The sequence below is a fragment of the Aethalodelphis obliquidens genome, unplaced genomic scaffold (genome assembly GCF_003676395.1).
Source record: "Aethalodelphis obliquidens isolate GAN/ISIS:26980383/991018 unplaced genomic scaffold, ASM367639v1 scaffold4, whole genome shotgun sequence".
Taxonomy (NCBI): Eukaryota; Metazoa; Chordata; class Mammalia; order Artiodactyla; family Delphinidae; genus Aethalodelphis; species Aethalodelphis obliquidens.
Genome location: NW_020837948.1, coordinates 26,237,164 through 26,255,122, shown reverse-complemented (window position 1 = coordinate 26,255,122; position 17,959 = coordinate 26,237,164). Strand labels below are relative to the sequence as shown.

General features: G+C 42.4%; 1 protein-coding gene across 3 annotated transcripts in view; it reads left to right on the top strand.

Annotated features, from left to right (window-relative positions):
• Nucleotides 1–17,959, top strand: part of MCC (MCC regulator of Wnt signaling pathway) — a 432,932-nt gene that overhangs the window by 194,212 nt on the left and 220,761 nt on the right. The window contains exon 1 of one of the 3 annotated variants that reach the window (XM_027100138.1): nucleotides 12,155–12,338. The exons of the other annotated variants lie outside the window; for them this stretch is intronic. Within the exon in view, the coding sequence (XP_026955939.1) occupies nucleotides 12,294–12,338 (45 nt within the window). The 5' untranslated portion in view covers nucleotides 12,155–12,293. Of the gene's footprint in view, nucleotides 1–12,154; nucleotides 12,339–17,959 lie in introns of those variants that run through there. 3 annotated transcript variants of the gene reach the window in all.

Sequence of the window (17,959 nt, the reverse complement as noted above, 5' to 3'; positions counted from 1 at the left end):
ACTTTTTGATGATGGCCATTCTGATCAGTGTGAGATGATACCCCATTGTAGTTTTGATTTGCATTTCTCTAATAATTAACATTGTTAAGCTTCTTTTAATGTACTTTTTGACCCTCTGTATGTCTTCTTCAGAGAAATGTCTAGTTAGATCTTCTGCCCATTTTTTGATTGGGTTGTTTGGGTTTTTTTTGATATTGAGCTCCATGAGCTGTTTGTATATTTTGGAGATCAATCCCCTGTTGGTTGCTTCATTTGCAAATATTTTCTCTCATTCTGAGGGTTGTCTTCTTGTTTTGCTTATGGTTTCCTTTGTGGTACAAAAGCTTTTAAGTTTAATTAGGTCCCATTTGTTTACTTTTGGTTCTATTTTCATTACTCTAGGAGGTGGGTCCAAAAAGATCTTGCTGTGATTTATGTCAAAGAGTGTTGTGCCCAAGTTTTCCTCTAGGAGTTTTATAGTATCTGGTCTTACATTTAGTAGACCTTGTACTTTAAAAAAGCTGTTGAGACATACATGAAAAGTTAATGCTTTTGAGATGGTTTAAGGGATTGGTTAATCAGTCTTTCCAATTCTTCCCCCCTACCCAGTTTTATTGAGGTATACTTTTCAATTCTTTATTAGCAGATGGGTAAATGGACATGTGGACCCTTGAATTTGTTTTTAATAACCAGGTAGCTTTGTGTATACTTCAGTAACATCATTTAATATTACTGAAGTATACACAAACCTTATACTTTGAAAGTAGATTTCAGGAGTTATACAGCATTGTGCAGATTCTATAATTTAAAAAGTGATTAGCAGAAATGTCTTGGATTTTGGACAAAACCAAGTTGTTCTGTCAAAAGATCAGTCTTTGGGAAGGAATGTGTAAAGATGCATCCTTATTTTGATCTTCTGTGCCAAAAGATAGAGCTTAATTCCTTCCATGTTGGGTGGAATACAATAGGATTTGTGTTTCATTTTTGTTTGTGTCACTGATTAGAACTCAAGTTGGGGTTTTTTAAAATTTAAATCTAACAAATTATAATATTTGTCAGGCTCCCCCATAAATGTTAATACTTGGTATTAATGACTATTTGTAATTCTTTTAAAAGATACCTGCCTAAAAGTTTGGGGCTTGGTTTTGTGGCTAGTTTGTCTAATACAGAAGAACCTCAAGTAGAGATACACAAACTTTTAAAAGCATAGCTGATACTATAACATATACGAATTTTTTGTTCCTTTTTTTCCCACTTAACGTTATATCATGAGCATTTTCTCTTACCATTAAATTATTTGTAAACAGTATGATGGCCACATAATTCCTCATAAGGATGTATCCTAACTTATCTCTTTTTGAGCACTTAAGCCATTTGATATTTTCTCAGAAATAAATGAGGAGCCTATCACTTCAAGGAAAACACCTGATAGTATATGTTGCCAGTGATAAAATTTGAGCTGTCAAGTGGAAAGTGAAAATTGGAATTTTGGAAAACTTGTATTCAAAACCCTGTGCTTGACAGCTTTTCAATACCTAAAGACATTTTTGCAAAAGCCGATGGTGATATGATTTTTGTAATATTTCCTAAAGATGTGTCAGCTATTGGAATATCTGAATAACTCATTGAACCAAGATTTTTCAAAAGCCTGCATGGGTAAAAGATCCTATCAACGTGCAAATAGACTATTGGATTTTAATGTAACAGAGTACAGAGAGTTTGTTTCAGATTCCACATTGCAGTTAACTTTTGAGAAACTACACTCATCACATTGTATATACTCGTCAGGTTGTATGCCTTAAATATGTCCAGCTTTTTGTATGCCAATCTTATTTCAATCAAGTGGTTTAAGAAAAAGAGAGAGAGAGAAACAACTACTTTCTGAATTTTAGGGAAGCACCGAAGAAGCATTCACAGTCATCTGAAAAGGGCCATTAAAATACCCCTGCATTTTTCAACTACAGAGCTGTACGAGGCCAGATTTTCTTTATGTCCTTCAGTCTAAACAACGTATCTCAGCAGATTGCCTGCAGCAGCAGGCCTGAGACTCTACTGTTTTCTATTAAGCCAGACATTTAAGAGATTTGCAAAAATGCAGAACATTGCCATTCTTTTCACTAAATTTCTTCCATTTGGAAAATATATTTTTCATTAACAGTATTCAAGTGAATATGTAATCTAAACAATTATTTATAAATGAATAAATCTTTTAAAAGTTTCTTAATTTTGAGTATGATGAGTAGTGATTGATATACCCCACAGAACAAAAGCTCTTTGAGGTCCTCAATAATTTGAGTGTGAAAGGGTCCTGAGACCAAAAACTTTGAAAACCACTGGGTTAGATGAATTTCTTTGTTTAAAGTTTTTGTGTTTTCCCAGAGTTGGAGGTTATTGATTCCTATTACTACTCTTGAATTTGTAATGAATTCAGGCCACCTTGAAAGATGTTTATTAATCAACTAAAGTATTCATCTTTTTCTATCTTTTCTAGAGTTTTTTGTGCTTAGAGCTTATTTATACATTTTGGTTGAGTTGAGGCTTGACTTTTCCTAGATCTGTGATACCTGAGTACAATGTCACACATATAAAATAGGTTCACTTTTATTGTGATGATTAACGTGTTCTGGGAATTGGACTAAAGGGAAAAAATAAGAGCCATGTTCTTCTCCCTCCCCCCAAGTTTAAGCTGATTCCTAGAGATAAAGAAACAAGTGGCTTCACAGTTATCTTTGCAGATGACTTTTGAAGCATATTAAGAGCAACATGCTTTTCAATCAATTTCGTTTTCCTTTAGTAAATGATAATGAATCTATTAAATGACTTGGAGGTGGGAGTGGAGTCCATTACCTGGCAGCTTTCTGTCTTTTCAAAGGCTGTCTTCTAACCCATTCCGTAGACTTGTGGAATGAGATGTCAGGGCTGAATGATTTTTTTTTTTTTTTTTGCGGTACGCAGGCCTCTCACTGCTGCGGCCTCTCCCGTTGCGGAGCACAGGCTCCGGATGCGCAGGCTCAGCGGCCATGGCTCACGGGCCCAGCCGCTCCGCAGCATCTTCCCGGACTGGGGCACGAACCCGTGTCCCCTGCACCGGCAGGCAGACTCTCAACCACTGCGCCACCAGGGAAGCCCACGGTTGAATGATTTTGAAGGACAGTCTTGATCTCCGAATAGTATTTGGGTAGATGAGAAAGATGGCGGTGTTCATTTTTTGACTGTTTCAAGTGGGATTTATCTGTAACAATGGGGCATCTCACAAATGACTGAGAATGGAAAATAAATGCCTTTTTCTATAATGAAGGCACTTTTATGGTTCCTTTGGGGGTGGTACCTTTCTCTAAGAGAATTTATTTGGCTTCAGTTGTTAGAGAGTATTTAACAAGAATGGGGTTTTGTGGAGTTTTGGGTCTTGCTGTTTGCTATTGTAAATCATAAAAATGTGGGTGGTTTTAGAGTAAAACACCTTTTAACCTTTTTACTCCGAGCACATGATATGTCCTACAAGTTAAACAGATCACTTAAAGATCTTTTGGTATAAGAATTTTAATGGAAAGCAAAAAGCATAATTATGCGGTCAAGCAGAGTAGTATGGTCTCTTAATTTACTGTCAAATTGCTTTAAAAGTTTTAATTAACACAATTAAGTAGAGTAACTGATAAGATATATCACTTTATGTATTTTTATATGTATTCTCTCCTTGAGTCACTGCATTTTCAACAGGAGGCTTTCAGTTTAATTACTGCCTCTACTGTTGGCCAGGTGTGAGGCACAAATCATATCAATGTAGGTAAGAGCCGCCGAAAGCTAAATTGTTTCCACCCTCACCTGAGTTCTCAGTGCTCTTAAGGGATTCCTTCTATTGTAGTCTGTTGGTTTTTTTTGTGTGTGTGTGTGGTACGCGGGCCTCTCACGGTTGTGGCCTCTCCCATTGCGGAGCACAGGCTCCGGATGCGCAGCCTCAGCGGCCATGGCTCACGGGCCCAGCCGCTCCACGGCATGTGGGATCTTCCCGGACCGGGGCACGAACCTGTGTCCCCTGCATCGGCAGGCGGACTCTCAACCACTGCGCCACCAGGGAAGCCCTAGTCTGTTGGTTTTCAAATATTTTGACTGCCACCCACGTAGAGAACATTTTACATCATGATTCAGTATACACATAAGCATATATTATATTAACTTATTACATACAATGATTGTCTTTACGGTATGAATAGTACTCTGATTTTTTATTCTCTTTTTAAAAAATATTGATTTCAGGACCCTTTGCAATCAGCTCACTGAAAAACACCAACTTGGCCAACTCAGTCTGCTACTCACCACAGTGGTCATCTGCTATCTTTTCTGCTCTCATATCTGACCACTTCCCTCAATTTTAGCCAACGCCCTGGCCCCCTGCTTTACAGTGAGAGAGCCCCTGAGTTGTGGTTCCTCAGCTTGTCACCAAGCTGCAAGTTTCTGTACTAGTACCATCCATTCATCTGTCCTCTCTCCCTCCCTTCATGGAAGAGGTTTCTTTTTTCCACACGTGCTCTAGATAGGTATCGCTGTTTGAACTCTGGTCTCACATACGATGCTGGGCCAGGGTGACTGGCAGTCGTGCCTGGAGTGTATTTCAAATGCCCATGAACCTTAAAACAACATGCTCAGCCCCATAAATCCCCAGCTGCTTATGTATCTTGATACCACAAACTTCTGGTAATCTCCACTAACAAGATAGAAAGGATGAGTCAAAAAGAGGTGAGTTTGTGACAACCACTGGTGCCCCCAGATATGGGAGGAGGGGTAATGGAGCATGATAAGCTCCTGCTAGGTTTCACCTCCTGCTGCAAAGATGTGAATTGAAATTAGACAACTTGGAGAAATCAAGGGAGGTTGTCATCTGGCTTTCACAATGATATGTTTTTGCTTTTACTAGCATTTTCTGCAAAATAAGCAGAAAGCTGGTATGGTGTAGAAATAAAGCAAAAATTGGCATTATCCCCAGTTTGAAGGCCGCAGTGACTCTTTTCTCAGATTTGAGGCAACACTGAGTGTCTGTGTCACGTTGGAAGAGTGAGTGGCAGTGTTTGCAGGAATCGTACTTAAACTGTGTGACTGACCGTTGGAATTGTTTGAATATCTCAAACCTGTGCCTCCCCTAAGTTTTTTTTTTTTTTTTTGTGGTACGCGGGCCTCTCACTGCGGTGGCCTCTCCCGCCGCGGAGCACAGGCTCCAGACGCGCAGGCTCAGCGGCCATGGCTCACGGGCCCAGCCGCTCCGCGGCATGTGGGATCTTCCCGGACCGGGCCACGAACCCGTGTCCCCTGCATTGGCAGGCAGACTCTCAACCACTGAGCCACCAGGGAAGCCCCTCCCCTAAGTTCTTAATTTCAGTCTGCCTACATGTGCAGGTAGACAGCTTCCTCGAACCTGAACTTCAGGTTCCTTACCTGTGCCATGTTATGTCTTGCCGCTAGACCTTTGCATGTGCTGTTCCCTGTGTTAGCAGAACCCATCCCAACTATATCTTATTTTTCTTGTTTTTAGGACTCAGGCCCTGACCCCCACCCCCCGCCAAATCCCTGTTCTTTACTTCCACAGTACTCTCTAATTTCCCCTCCCTAGGACTCAGTATAGTATGTTGTAATAGTTTGGGGACTCTTCCCTGTCTGAATCCTTCCTTTACCCTCTGGCCTCAGTAAACATAAGCCCTTTGAGGGCAGGTACTCTCTGATTTTCTGGAATATCCACAACACCTGGCATAGCATCTGACCTAGAAGGTGCTTGTTTAATAGTATTAAATGACCAAAATAAGCAGTGCTAGGATGAGGATGGGCTTTGATTCAATTAGTATGGTGGGATGTAGCTGCCTCTTGCATGGAAACTGGGGAGAACCAGGAATAATTCCACTAAGGAGAGTAACGTTGGCACAGCTGAACAACATTGCTGGTTTCTTTTGAATTAGAACGTTCCATAGGGATTCAGTTTACTTGGGGTGCGGTGAATTCCCAGAACAACAGGCACACCCAGTTTAAAATACAAATTCATTCAAGGCAAATATTATTTTGGCTTATCTGTGCTATTATTCAGTGAATAACTAAGAGTTTACTGAATAAAATGTTGGTCTAGCTGAATCAGACCAAATAAGCACTTTTGCATTTTAGAGTTTACTATGTTTGAAATATTGCTAGATTGGCCTAAATTACTTCCTTTACTATCGTTGTATAACACAATCCCATACTCTCACAATATTCTATGTGTTTGTAAACTCTCTGCCCCATTTTCCTGGGGCCCATGAGGGCAAACGCAGTGTCTCGTTAGGCTTGTTATGTGTTCTGTGTTCAGCACAGAAATTAGCCTGTGGTTGGGGCCAAGTAAGTGTTTAAATGAAAGCTGTGGGACCCTCCGCAACATCCTGTTCCTCCTGAAGCTGAAGGTAAAAGATTTGGTCATTGATTGTGGCTCTTTTTTCCTCTGGAGCAAAGTGCAGAGAAAGAGGATATGTATTGGGTTGGCCAAAAATTTCGTTCGGTTAATGAATGTGTGCTTCAATAAAATTCTTGGTGAAAATGAAAAATGTCTTATTTTTACTTAAAACCGACTGAACTTTTTGGCCAACCCAGTGTTAGCTCTTGCTTGCTTGCAAGAAAGGGAAACCCAACTCAAACCCGGTGTCATTAAAAACAGGAAATTGATTTGTTTCAGTTAGGAATGTGTTCCCCAACAACAACAAATGTGCAACTAACATCTTAAACAGACAGGGGATTAGTTTTCTCTTGTAGCAAGAAGCCTGAAGGAAGTCCATCCAAGGCAGGTCGAGCCACTCATGGAAATCATTTCAAACCTTCTACAGTCCTGCCCCACCATTCTTAATACGTGCTTTTCATCCTCAGTCACAAAGTGGCAGAAAAAACAGGGAATGGAAAAGCTCACGGCTTTCTCTTTAGCAAGTCTTGGCCTTCTTATCCTACAGGCAACCATCCCAAGAACTTTGGTGGCTCACATTTCCTTGGCTGTAATTATGGTCAGATTGCAAAAGGGGTTGGGAAATCAAGGGTGGGGAATGGGGATTTACTTAGTCAACTAACAGTGTCTTTCACACTCTTACACTGGGAAAATGCAAGGAGGTGGTTTTCTTTTTTTCTTGGTTGGATCCAGAGGCTCAGATACCTCTCTTAAAGTGGTATTCAAAAATATGAATGGATCATAAAGATGGAATCCTATGTTACTAACTAAGTGTAGCCTACTTAAATGAAGATGTTCTGAGCATCTAAGTAAAATTCTTACTTTATGTGTGGTCGTTTGCTTAGGATCATGGCACGCTTTTGTTTGCTTCATGTATGGACCACAGTATTCTTGTACAGCCTTGTTCTTTCTGGACTTTCTAATGGCCTGTTTTCTCATTAGGAGAAGTAACATGTATTCTCTTTCTCTCAACACTATAATTTACTCTCTTAATAAACAACTTTTTTGAATGCTTTATTATGAACTAACTGCTTTCTAGACGTGCTTACACAGCTGTCATCCTGAAATTTCTTTTTTTAAAAAAATTCTTAGACTAGTTCTGCTTTTTCTTGGAGCTCTGTGTTTCTTAGACTTATTTTTAATTTTTCTTGAGTATATTTTGAAAGTTTTCAGAAAGAGTGCATGGCAAGCATACTTTGAACCCATGCTTATCTGCCCTCATACTTAACTGGTAATTTGGCTGGGTATGAAAATCTAAGTGCAAAATATTCTTCCCTCAGTATTTGAAAGGAATTTCTTTCTAGCAGTTAGCGTTACTGAGTCTGTGCCTTCATATAAACCTTTCTTTGGAAATTTAGAATTTTCTTTCTAAAGAAAGTTTTCTTCTTGATTGTGTGACCTTTCATGAGAATCTATTTTTTCTCACCTGTTCTGCTCACCACCTGTGGGGCTTCTCATCTGAAGACTTGTGTTCTTCACTATCTTCTCTTGTCTTTTTTTTTGGGGGGGGTGTTGGGGGGTAGATTCAATAGATTGATATCAGACCTCCTGGATTAACTCTTATACTGCCTATCAAACGTTCTGTCTTCTCTTCTTCCTCCTCCCCCACCCCACCCTCCCAGTTTACTGGGAATTTCATCTACCCTTTTATCTCAGCCCTTCTATTGAATTTTTAACTTCTTAAATCCAATTTTAATTTCAATATGTGATTTTCCTTTTCAAAATAAGGTTTTTGTTTCAGGTATGTATTCTGTGCTTCCTAGTATCTTTGACTATACTCAGATTTTTTCCCCCCTTAAATTCTCTTCTGCTTCATGAATTACTATCTCTGTTTTCTGTGGGATTGGTTCTGTTTGTTTTATACTAGTCTTTCTTTTGTTCCTTTAGCTTTCCTCAAATCTGATGATCCTTGATTACCTATCCAGATTCATAAAAGAAGGCCTAGGATGATTGTTCTAGAGAGCTGATTTAATTTCCCTCCTCCTACAAACAGCTGCTGCCCCTGCTCACCTTTCCCTTCATTGGGAGAGCCGACTGCGTTCTGAAACTGAAGGTGCAGGATGTGAAAGAGCAGGTTTCCCTTGAGGGTGTGTCAAGGTGCGACCAGCAGGACAAGTTGAGGTTCCCTCAGTGCCAGAGGAGAGGCCCCTGCTGAGGGATGCCAACCCCTTGCCGCCTTTGGAGAGTAGATGTCTGACTTCAGGCCTGGGGAGGACGCTGTGCTGCCCTCACAGGCTGGGGGAAAGGGGAGCTCGGGCTGTGCTGCCCTCACAGGCTGGGGGAAAGGGGAGCTCGGGCTGTGCCACCCGTTCTGAGACAGACGCCCCTTCCAGTGTCTACACTACTAATTTCACCTTCCTACCATCTTCCACCTCCGCTCTTGCCTTCACCTGGATGTGTCCCAAGCTCAGCTGTGGTTTATTTCTCAATCTTCTCTCATCTCACTTAAAAAAATCTTTAGCCCATGGATGTACCTTAGTGGGTTGTGATGAAGAGATGTCTTGCTTCTCAATCTAGAGTTCCTGCAGCAATACAGTTTTCTAAACTTATATATGTATGCATATATATTATCTGTATATATATATATTTTATATATATATATATATATATTTTTTTTTTTATTTAAAGAAGAAATAAGGGAACTTTGAGCCAAACTGAGGATTATAACCTAGGAGACAGATTCTCAGAAAGCTCTGAGAACTGTTCCACCTGTTAGCAGTAGAAGACACAATCATACACATTTTCCAGACAAAGGATCAAACATCAGAATGAGATACTAATATTTAACATCATAAAACTTACTATATTTTTGAGAAAGTGAGACTCACATGGTGAGAAAAATTCTTCAAAAAGTATAGAAGGAGACGCAGGGGAAAACAAGCCTTCCTCAAACTCAGGCTCCCGATTCTCCAAGCCCCCCCTCCCAGCGGCAACCACTGTCAGCAGTTTCCTGCATACTTCCAGAGAATCTACCACGTGGACATTGAGGAAAATTCACTTCGGTAGTTGTGTGTAGAAGGGGCTAGGGTTGGAGTGAGGTAGGAAGAGAGAGATACTGGAGTCTGGGGGTGCCTTGGTGCCATTAGTGGTTTAAGCCATGGCTAAGGGTCTGCACTGAGGCCATGGGCTGGGAATGAGGGGTGAGACAATGAGAATTCCAGAAGGAGTTACAGGATCCAGCCACTGCTTTGGTGTTGGCAAGATGTCAGGGGAGGCCGGAGTAAATGGGGGAATTGGGTTAGGGAGAAAACAGAGTAAGCCTCCAGGTCGATCTGGTAGTGGACAGAGGGTGGGGTTTTATTTGCATTAACCCAGTGACTTTACAGAGAAAGTGAATGCTTCGTTTGTCCCTGATGTCCATAAAACCTTAATAATTGGCTGTCTCTGCTCATGTTCCTATTGCTTTTACACATTCCCTCAGGCCACTGGAGGATTTGGAGACTAACACTCAAAAGTAATTTTAACAGTAGCATCGAATATGCATTATTTCCTCTTCCTGTAGAGGAGAGCCTGCCAACTGGGAACCAAGTCTAGCCCGTGGGCATGGTCACTCAGGCACACACAGTGTTTTGTCTTCTACTTGAGTTAACATTGTACAAAGCTGAGACCTCCCCTAACCCTGGTTGCATGGTTTCTCCTGAGGAAGAGGAAGATCTGGCTGCACTGAGATGGTCTTCCTCACTGTAGTAACTGGCCAAGCCTGAAGAGCTGCCGCCCTTGTAGGCAGGCCATATCTTCTCCGCTGGGCACAGGTCTTGTGACTCACTCAGTTACCTGCCAGGACCCCACAGCTCTCCATTAGTCATCCAGGCTATTAGAGACCCCACTGCCAAGGATTCCAAACTATCAGAGCAGCTGTTGCTATCTTAAGGTTTTTCTTAGTGCACTCTCTGTTGGCACTTTTTTTCCAAGCGTAAACAAATGGGATAACGTGGAAATTTAAATTCTAAAAGGCTGGAATCTAACCTAGGCAATGCTTGATCTTTTGTTTAAAAAGAAAAATGCAGGCGGTACTGATTAAAAGTTATTAAAAAGAATACCTTTTGGCTTGGCCATACTTAAGTAAATATTCCTGATGATGTGGTCACCACAGCTGCCATTCACAAAGGCAACGAGGTGACAACTAGAAATCTTCTGAGGTTCATAAGCTAAGAGACTGGATAACTTTATTTTCCTCTGGCCAATAGCGACGCGTTAACATGCAGGAAAGGAGAGCTGAATAAAGCAGTTTTGGTTGTATTGTTGAGGGAGTACCCTAAGAAATCCTTCCGGATAAAATCTCTGCCTCTTAAGCCAATAAGGAAAAGGTATATATCCCTTGTGCGACATAACACCTGGAACAAAAATCATCAGTTGAGATAGCTTATTGGAGTGATGTGCCCTAAATTTACCTGTTTGTGGGGCCATGTTTTTTTTCTAAGCCCATCCTAGGGAGTTCCCTTTGTGCATGTAGTTTGACCTTGGACTAACCCCAAGATTTCCAGTCACCAAAACGTAGGAAGTAGAAGGAGTAGTATTACACATGTTTGGAATCTAGCCCATTAGAAAAAGGCACATGCATTTTCCAGTGTTGGCCGTCTTTGTCTTCAGTTTTGAATCACTCACTGACCATTTGATCCGAATTCCCCACACCGCTTGCATAAACAATTCCATGTACTCCTCAGGAAGTGTGACATAACTTTGTGATTGATGTTTGGATTCCAATAGCAAGAACACAAGATTACAGACTTGTGTTAGTTTATAAAGGTCCATGTCTCAGTGTGTAAAAGGACAGAGGTCGGGAGGCAGCGTGCTGGTAGCAGGGTGAATTAGGATGGCGACCCAAGGAGCGTGGGCTCTAATCCCAGCACTGTCTGTGTCCTGCTGTGTGACCACTGAGCAGATTTCCTCTATATCCCTGTTTCCTTTCATGTAAACTAAGGAGGTTGAACTGTTGATCTTCAAGGCAGCATTTCCATCTCCGACACTCGAGCAGTCATTGACTCTCCTGTGGAAAGGGCTCCTCCCTGTCTCTCGGTTGGACTCTTCTTCTTGATAAAATGACCTGATGGGGGCTTCCCTGGTGGTGCAATGGTTGAGAGTCCGCCTGTCGATACAGGTGACACGGGTTCGCGCCCCGGTCCGGGAAAATCCCACATGCTGCGGAGCAGCTGGGCCCGTGAGCCATGGCCGCTGAGCCTGCGCATCCGGAGCCTGTGCTCCGCAACGGGAGAGGCCATGGCGGTGAGAGGCCCGCGTACCGCAAAAAACAAACAAACAAAAAATGACCTGATGTCCTGTGTCACTTAGGACACTTGGTGAGTCCTCACTGACCACCTTCCACTCCTCTGCGCATCTGGAGACACTATGGGAAGCAAGACTGGCTTTATAGGGAGACAGTCTTTTCTGTCTGGGTTTCAGAATGCCGGGGAAGTTCTGTTCCTTCTGGAGGTTTCTTATTTTTTGCTAGTGATTCCTGAAATTCTACAATATTTCTTTTTTCTTTAACCAGTTTTGTTTTCCTTCTTAAAGACTGTGTTTCGGAGTGTGAAGAGGCTAGTAACATCACAGAGGATTGGTTTAGCAAATGGCAAAACCAAAGGATTATGGGTAGACAGTGACACCAGAATAAGGCACAGTGGGTAAGAGGGCCTGAAGGTCATCTTCATCCATCTGATAAGCGTGTCCAGACTGGCTCTGGTTGAGCAGGACTGAAAGGGAGAGGAAGCACGCCGCTCTGCATAGCTCTGCTTCCTGCCCTTGAAACCCAACAGAGGCAGGTATGTTCTACATGCCCCTAACACAGAAGTGCAGAGACATCCAGATCTACCTGAGCACATTGGTGGGGTGAACCAGAAGGAAGGGAGAAGATACACAGGAGAGGAAATAACTAATGGAACAGCAGTGGGGCGGAGGCTGGAAAGAATGGGGTTGGAATGTAAGTAGAGGGTAAGGGCTTGCCAGATGTGAAAGGAAATCTCGTCATCACCGAAAGCTATGAAGGAAAAGAATGAGTTAGTATACAGCTTGGACGCTGGGGAGATGGGGCCGTGAGGAATTGTTTTTTTTTCTGACTTGTCCTCAGCCATGTAGGGAAGTCTTACTGTCCTCATCTCTCCCCTGACTTCCTGATGTTGCTGTGTTTCATTTGATTCTAAGCGGATCTTTATGTTGTTGGGATTGGCATTTGAAGGAGAATAATTGTTGTAGAGTAAACACCAGGGATTCGGCTTTGCTCTCCATCAGCTCATCATTTCCTTTCTGAGCCAGCAGAGGAGAGAGTGGTGTTCAGTCGGGCATTTACACGAGAGAGATTGCTGCACGTGCGCCAAGCACCAGACAACGTTGCTCTGTCCTGCTCCTGGTGCAGAAAATTTTTTTAAAAATCAGAACCTCACTATTACCGTGGGATAGCATGGTGATAGTACCTTTACTATGGTAAATGTATTGGACCAAGAAGACGTGACCTATGTCCCGTTAGTGTTTAGAAGACCACCAGGGTTTCCACACTAAGGAAATTGCAGAAGCAGCCAGGTCATTTCTTACACTGTCCTCATATATCAGCTTCGCTTAGGTATAAAATTTATCTTATATTTACTGAAGCAGTGAGGCAGTGGTAACACATGAGAAAACCTAGTACTGCGCTTGGTCTGATTCACATCCTCCAGGGTGACTCTAATCTCCAACTGCCTGTTGAAAGCAAGAAGATGCAAGCCAGGGTTAGCACCCTCTGTTGGGTTCCTGGCTTCATTGTAAATACAGTGAAGTGTCTCGTTGAGATGGGTAGAACCCAAAAAAGGGAAAGAAGTTGTGTCTTTCATTAAAGACTTTTCAAAGACAGCCTCTAACACAGAGCCCCAGCATCTTAGAATGTTAAGGCTGGAAATGTCAGGTATCAGCGATGCCTAATCGTATTTTCCAGGTGAGAATACAGGCTCGAAAGACCTGTCCTTGTCCAAGGTTACACAGTACCTGGTGGAGAAGAGCACAGTGACTAAGGGTGCAGATGAGGGCAGCCTGACAGCCTGGGACCCGTGGGTCTACCATGCATTAGCTTGTGACCTTGGACAAGTTCCTGAACCTCTCAGTGCCTCAGTTTCTACATTTAAAAAATGGGACTGGGCTTCCCTGGTGGTGCAGTGGTTGAGAGTCCGCCTGCCGATGCAGGGGACACAGGTTTGTGCCCCGGTCCGGGAAAATCCCACATGCCGCGGAGCGGCTGGGCCCGTGAGCCATGGCCGCTGAGCCTGCGCGTCCAGAGCCTGTGCTCCGCAACGGGAGAGGCCACAACAGTGAGAGGCCCGCGTACAGCAAAAAAAAAAAAAAAAAAAAAAAAGGGACTAATAGGACTCACTTTGCAGACCTGTTGTAGGGGCAGAGTTCATTAACACAGGTCAAACGCGGAGCACAGTGCAGGGCCCGTGTTTCATGCTCAGCACCGGGGAGCTGGTATCACTGTTAAGTCTCCAGTTTCCGGAATCACGGTGCACAGAGCCTTCTGTTATCTCACTGCCTTTTAGATTTTGCTGTTTTACTTCTTACTCACAAATAATCAATGTAGATTATTCATATTCCCATGTCTCTTTTTGTTTCATTGCTTACCAGCGGCTTTCTTACTTTTCTTCTAATATCCATGATCTTCTAATCACCTCGTCCAGTGTGTTTTCTCTTGTGTCCATTGACTTTGATTACCTGGGCATTTAGTGCTATCATGAAGCTCCCTCCTGCCTTTCGTCCTTCGCCTCCTCCTGAGGCTCTTCCTTGTCAGTTCCCTTCCCTGACTTCTCCTGCTTCTTCCTGCCCCCTGACAATGGCCTGCACCGCAGGCTGAGCTCTGGGACTCCTTGCATGACTCAGTCACCCTCAGGGTTTGGCTCTTCTGTATGACACCCAACAGTATGCTTCCTAGTGTCTTTCCAGAACTTTGGTTCAGCATTTGACATCGCTCTCTCTGGTCGGGGAGACACCATCCTCTCGTATCTGTACCTGAGAATCTGGAGCCTAATTCGATTCCTCCATATCCTTTCCTGCCCGCATCCAGTTGATGGCCAAATCCCATTGACCTTTCTTTGAAGAAGAAAGGTCCTTCCTTCCTCTGCTTACCAGTCCCCACCTTCTCATACCTGAACTCCTCTCCCCAGGTTCCCTGACTCTAGTCTTTCTTCAGTCTATCTTGCACTGTATTTCCAGAGTTATTCTCCTAAAAGGCTGCCTTGTACACATCACTTTTATTTTTACTAAAACTTCTATCTGTACCAACAGACATCTTTACAGCCAGTCTGATGAATACAGTCCAAATTTCATAGCTTGGCACTGAAGGCTTTCTGTAGTTTTTCTCCTTCCTTCTCGTCTCTGTTCACATTGTTCTCTGTTGTCTTAAATGTATCATGAGTCATTCTAACATCTATCTATGTGTGCTGGGGATGGGACTGTACCCGCATTTCCCTTCCCCACTTAGAGTGGTCTCCTCTGGCCCTCACCTGTTCTTTACTCTTTCTCCACCAAAGCCTTCCTCTGCTGGCGCTGCCCGTTGGCAAAGCTTCCCTCTTTGGATTCCTCTAGGATTTTTCACTGACCATATTATCAGCTGTGTTTTCATGTGTCCGCCCAGTTGTAAACTGCTCCAGGGCAAGGGTCATGTCTTAAGACTCCATCTCCAATGTCCAGCATCTTCTTCATCAGACCATTTCAGAACAAAGGTAGAAAGAATGGGTTCCGTAATGGACTGAACAATGAACCAAGTGGAGAAAACTGGGTTAGGATCTTACTTCTGCCTCTACAAGCACAGAGAACCTGGCCATATCTCCTCATCTCTCTGGGCCTCCATTTCTGCATACTTAACTATGAAGGGAGCTGAAGCCATTTCTCAGGTCCTAAACCTAATGTTATATGAATGACTCCAGGGATTGGATTTGGAAACGATATCTGCACTGCAGTCTCCGCTTCCCTGTTATGATTAAGAAGGAGAATAGAGTGGTTTACAGAAGCAGTGTGTAACTTAATAAAGACAGGATGGAGAGTTCACAAATAAAGTGGAAGGATTTTTCCTTAAACACAATCACAGAAAGTGATGAGACAACTTTCGGAAAAAAAAAAAAAATAATGAAGAGCTCACAACTGGAAACAAAAGACAATATCTCCTCCTAGGATTCATTTACTTGGCTGTCAGCCTCTGTCTGTGTCCTAAATAGGATTAGCTGCCACTTCTTTCCATTCCTCCGAATTCCTGGTTGAACTGGCAAGTAGCATGTACTTAGCAAAGTCATCACTTGGCCTTCCTGTTCTCCTAAAAATGAAGTCCCCCTCTTCTTCCCCACGCCACCCCTCAATCTGGAAGACATAATCTGAGTTCCTTTCAGTTCCATGATATATCACTGCCCTTCTTTCTGCTGGGATAAGCTTTCCCCCTTTATATTTCTCTTCCTCTAAATCAAGATGAGGCTACTTTTCACGAGAAACTGCTTTTGGAAGAATGAATTGACTTCCCACTTATCAATTTTAAAAAATACTTCAATGGGTAGGGATTTCATTGTACTAAATCTCTGATTAGGGGCAGGCAAGCAGAAACATAACTGTCTCTGGAACTCTAAAACTTCTAGAATCTGAGTTGCTACACAGTCTCAAAATTCTGGCTACATGCTTTTTCCCTGCCATTGTTTATCAATTCTCTTCTAGAAAACCATCTTCTATAACTGAATCCACATGTCTCTCTTTTCTACAGAAACTTCATTCTTTTTCGTTCCCCATCTTCGCCTCGGGAAATATTTTTGGTTAGGACCGTATCTCAAAGCCTTTCTAACAAGATCTTTTTCTAAAACCTCTGAAGTAATACTGCTCTCCTTGGCCCCCATGTCATCGTGAAGCCCAGACATCCAGACGTTTTCTGATCCCATTAGATGTTGATTACATTGTTGGCCCTTACTCCTAGTGACTTTTTTTTTCCTTTCAAAGTGGCAGTTGCTGTGATTGAATGGGTTTTAAATTGTCTCAGTAGGAGTTTTTTATGGCTTGGATCTCTTTGGATTTTCCATCTTTTAGGGAGAGGGGATTAAAATAAAACTATGAGGTTTGTCAGACATGTGTTACTGAAACTGAGAGGCTGCACGTCCCCTAGGAAGGTTGCAGCGTGATGACACAACTTCAACGTTAATCGCTAGGAGTCCCGTTTCTTACACTGAATTCCAAACCAACTTTTACCCTGGTGGTATATACTTCTTTTTTTTTTTTTAATTATTTTAATTTTTGGCAGCGTTGGGTCTTCGTTGCTGCGCACGGGCTTTCTCTAGTTGCAGCAAGTGGGGACTACTCTTCGTTGCGGTGTGCAGGCTTCTCATTGAGGTGGCTTCTCTTGTTGTGGACCACGGGCTCTAGGTGCGTGGGCTTCAGTAGTTGTGGCACGTGGGCTCAGTAGTTGTGGCTCGAGGGCTCTAGAGTGCAGGCTCAGCAGCTGTGGCGCACGGGCTTAGTTGCTCCGCGGCATATGGGATCTTCCCGGACCAGGGCTTGAACCCGTGTCCCCTGAATTGGCAGGCGGATTCTTAAACACTGCGCCATACCCTGGTGGTATACTTCTTATAGGCTTTATGTCCTTGATTGCTCCAAAGATATTGTGGCAAAGACTGTATTCCACTCTGCTAACCTTTCTCTGACTAGTTGGATGGCCGATGGCTTCAGCACATTTAATTTAATCAACTTAAAATGTTCAGTTGGGTGAAGAAAAAGAAACCAGATGACTTGGACAACACAAAAAAGAGGAAATAAGATATTTCTGTGGTTCACTCCTCAAGGGTCTTTGGGTTGAACCTCCATGGAAAAAAATATTTTTATGTGCTTTCCAGAAGCAAGAGCTACCCAGATGATTTAATCCAGCAAGTCTGTATAATTTTTTTTAACCCATGTTGACCAATTGATACTAATTTTTGTATACTTGTGGGCGACATTGCTGGTGGAACAACAAAGGAAAACTCAGATTTTTATCTGACACATTTATTGTCACAGTGGACTTAAATTTTGTACATACTTAGGGAGTGTTTTACTGATAAGAATATATAGGTGTGGTGTTTGGGGATAGCAGTAAAGTGAAACATTATTTTCCTAATTACTTTAGGGAGGCATCTCTTCCCGTTGTTGAGCTATCTATACTACTAACCTCCAAGAGGCAGAACTCAGTAAATTCACTTAGTGAAATCCTTTCTCCAGTGAGAGAGTGGTTATGGATTTGCACTAATTTTGTTTCCTTCCTTTTGGAGTCTGACATTTTATCTTTCTGACTAAGTAAATTCCCAGTCACAAGAGATATTCCTAGTAGCCAAATTTATTTAGAAATGTTATTTAAGGCTTTTTTCTTTTTTTAAGCTGACACATCTAAAGTTTCGAAATGTATAGGCTAAACTTCAGAGCAGATGTTTAATGCATTCTCTCTCCAATTCCAGAGATTATATCAAGTATTATATAATGTGGAGTGTTTCCTCCATTTACTCAAAGTGTAACTATTGGAAGACCAAAATACATTTAGTTTATTCCTATAGGCTTTAGTATTTAAGTCTACTTGCAGATCAC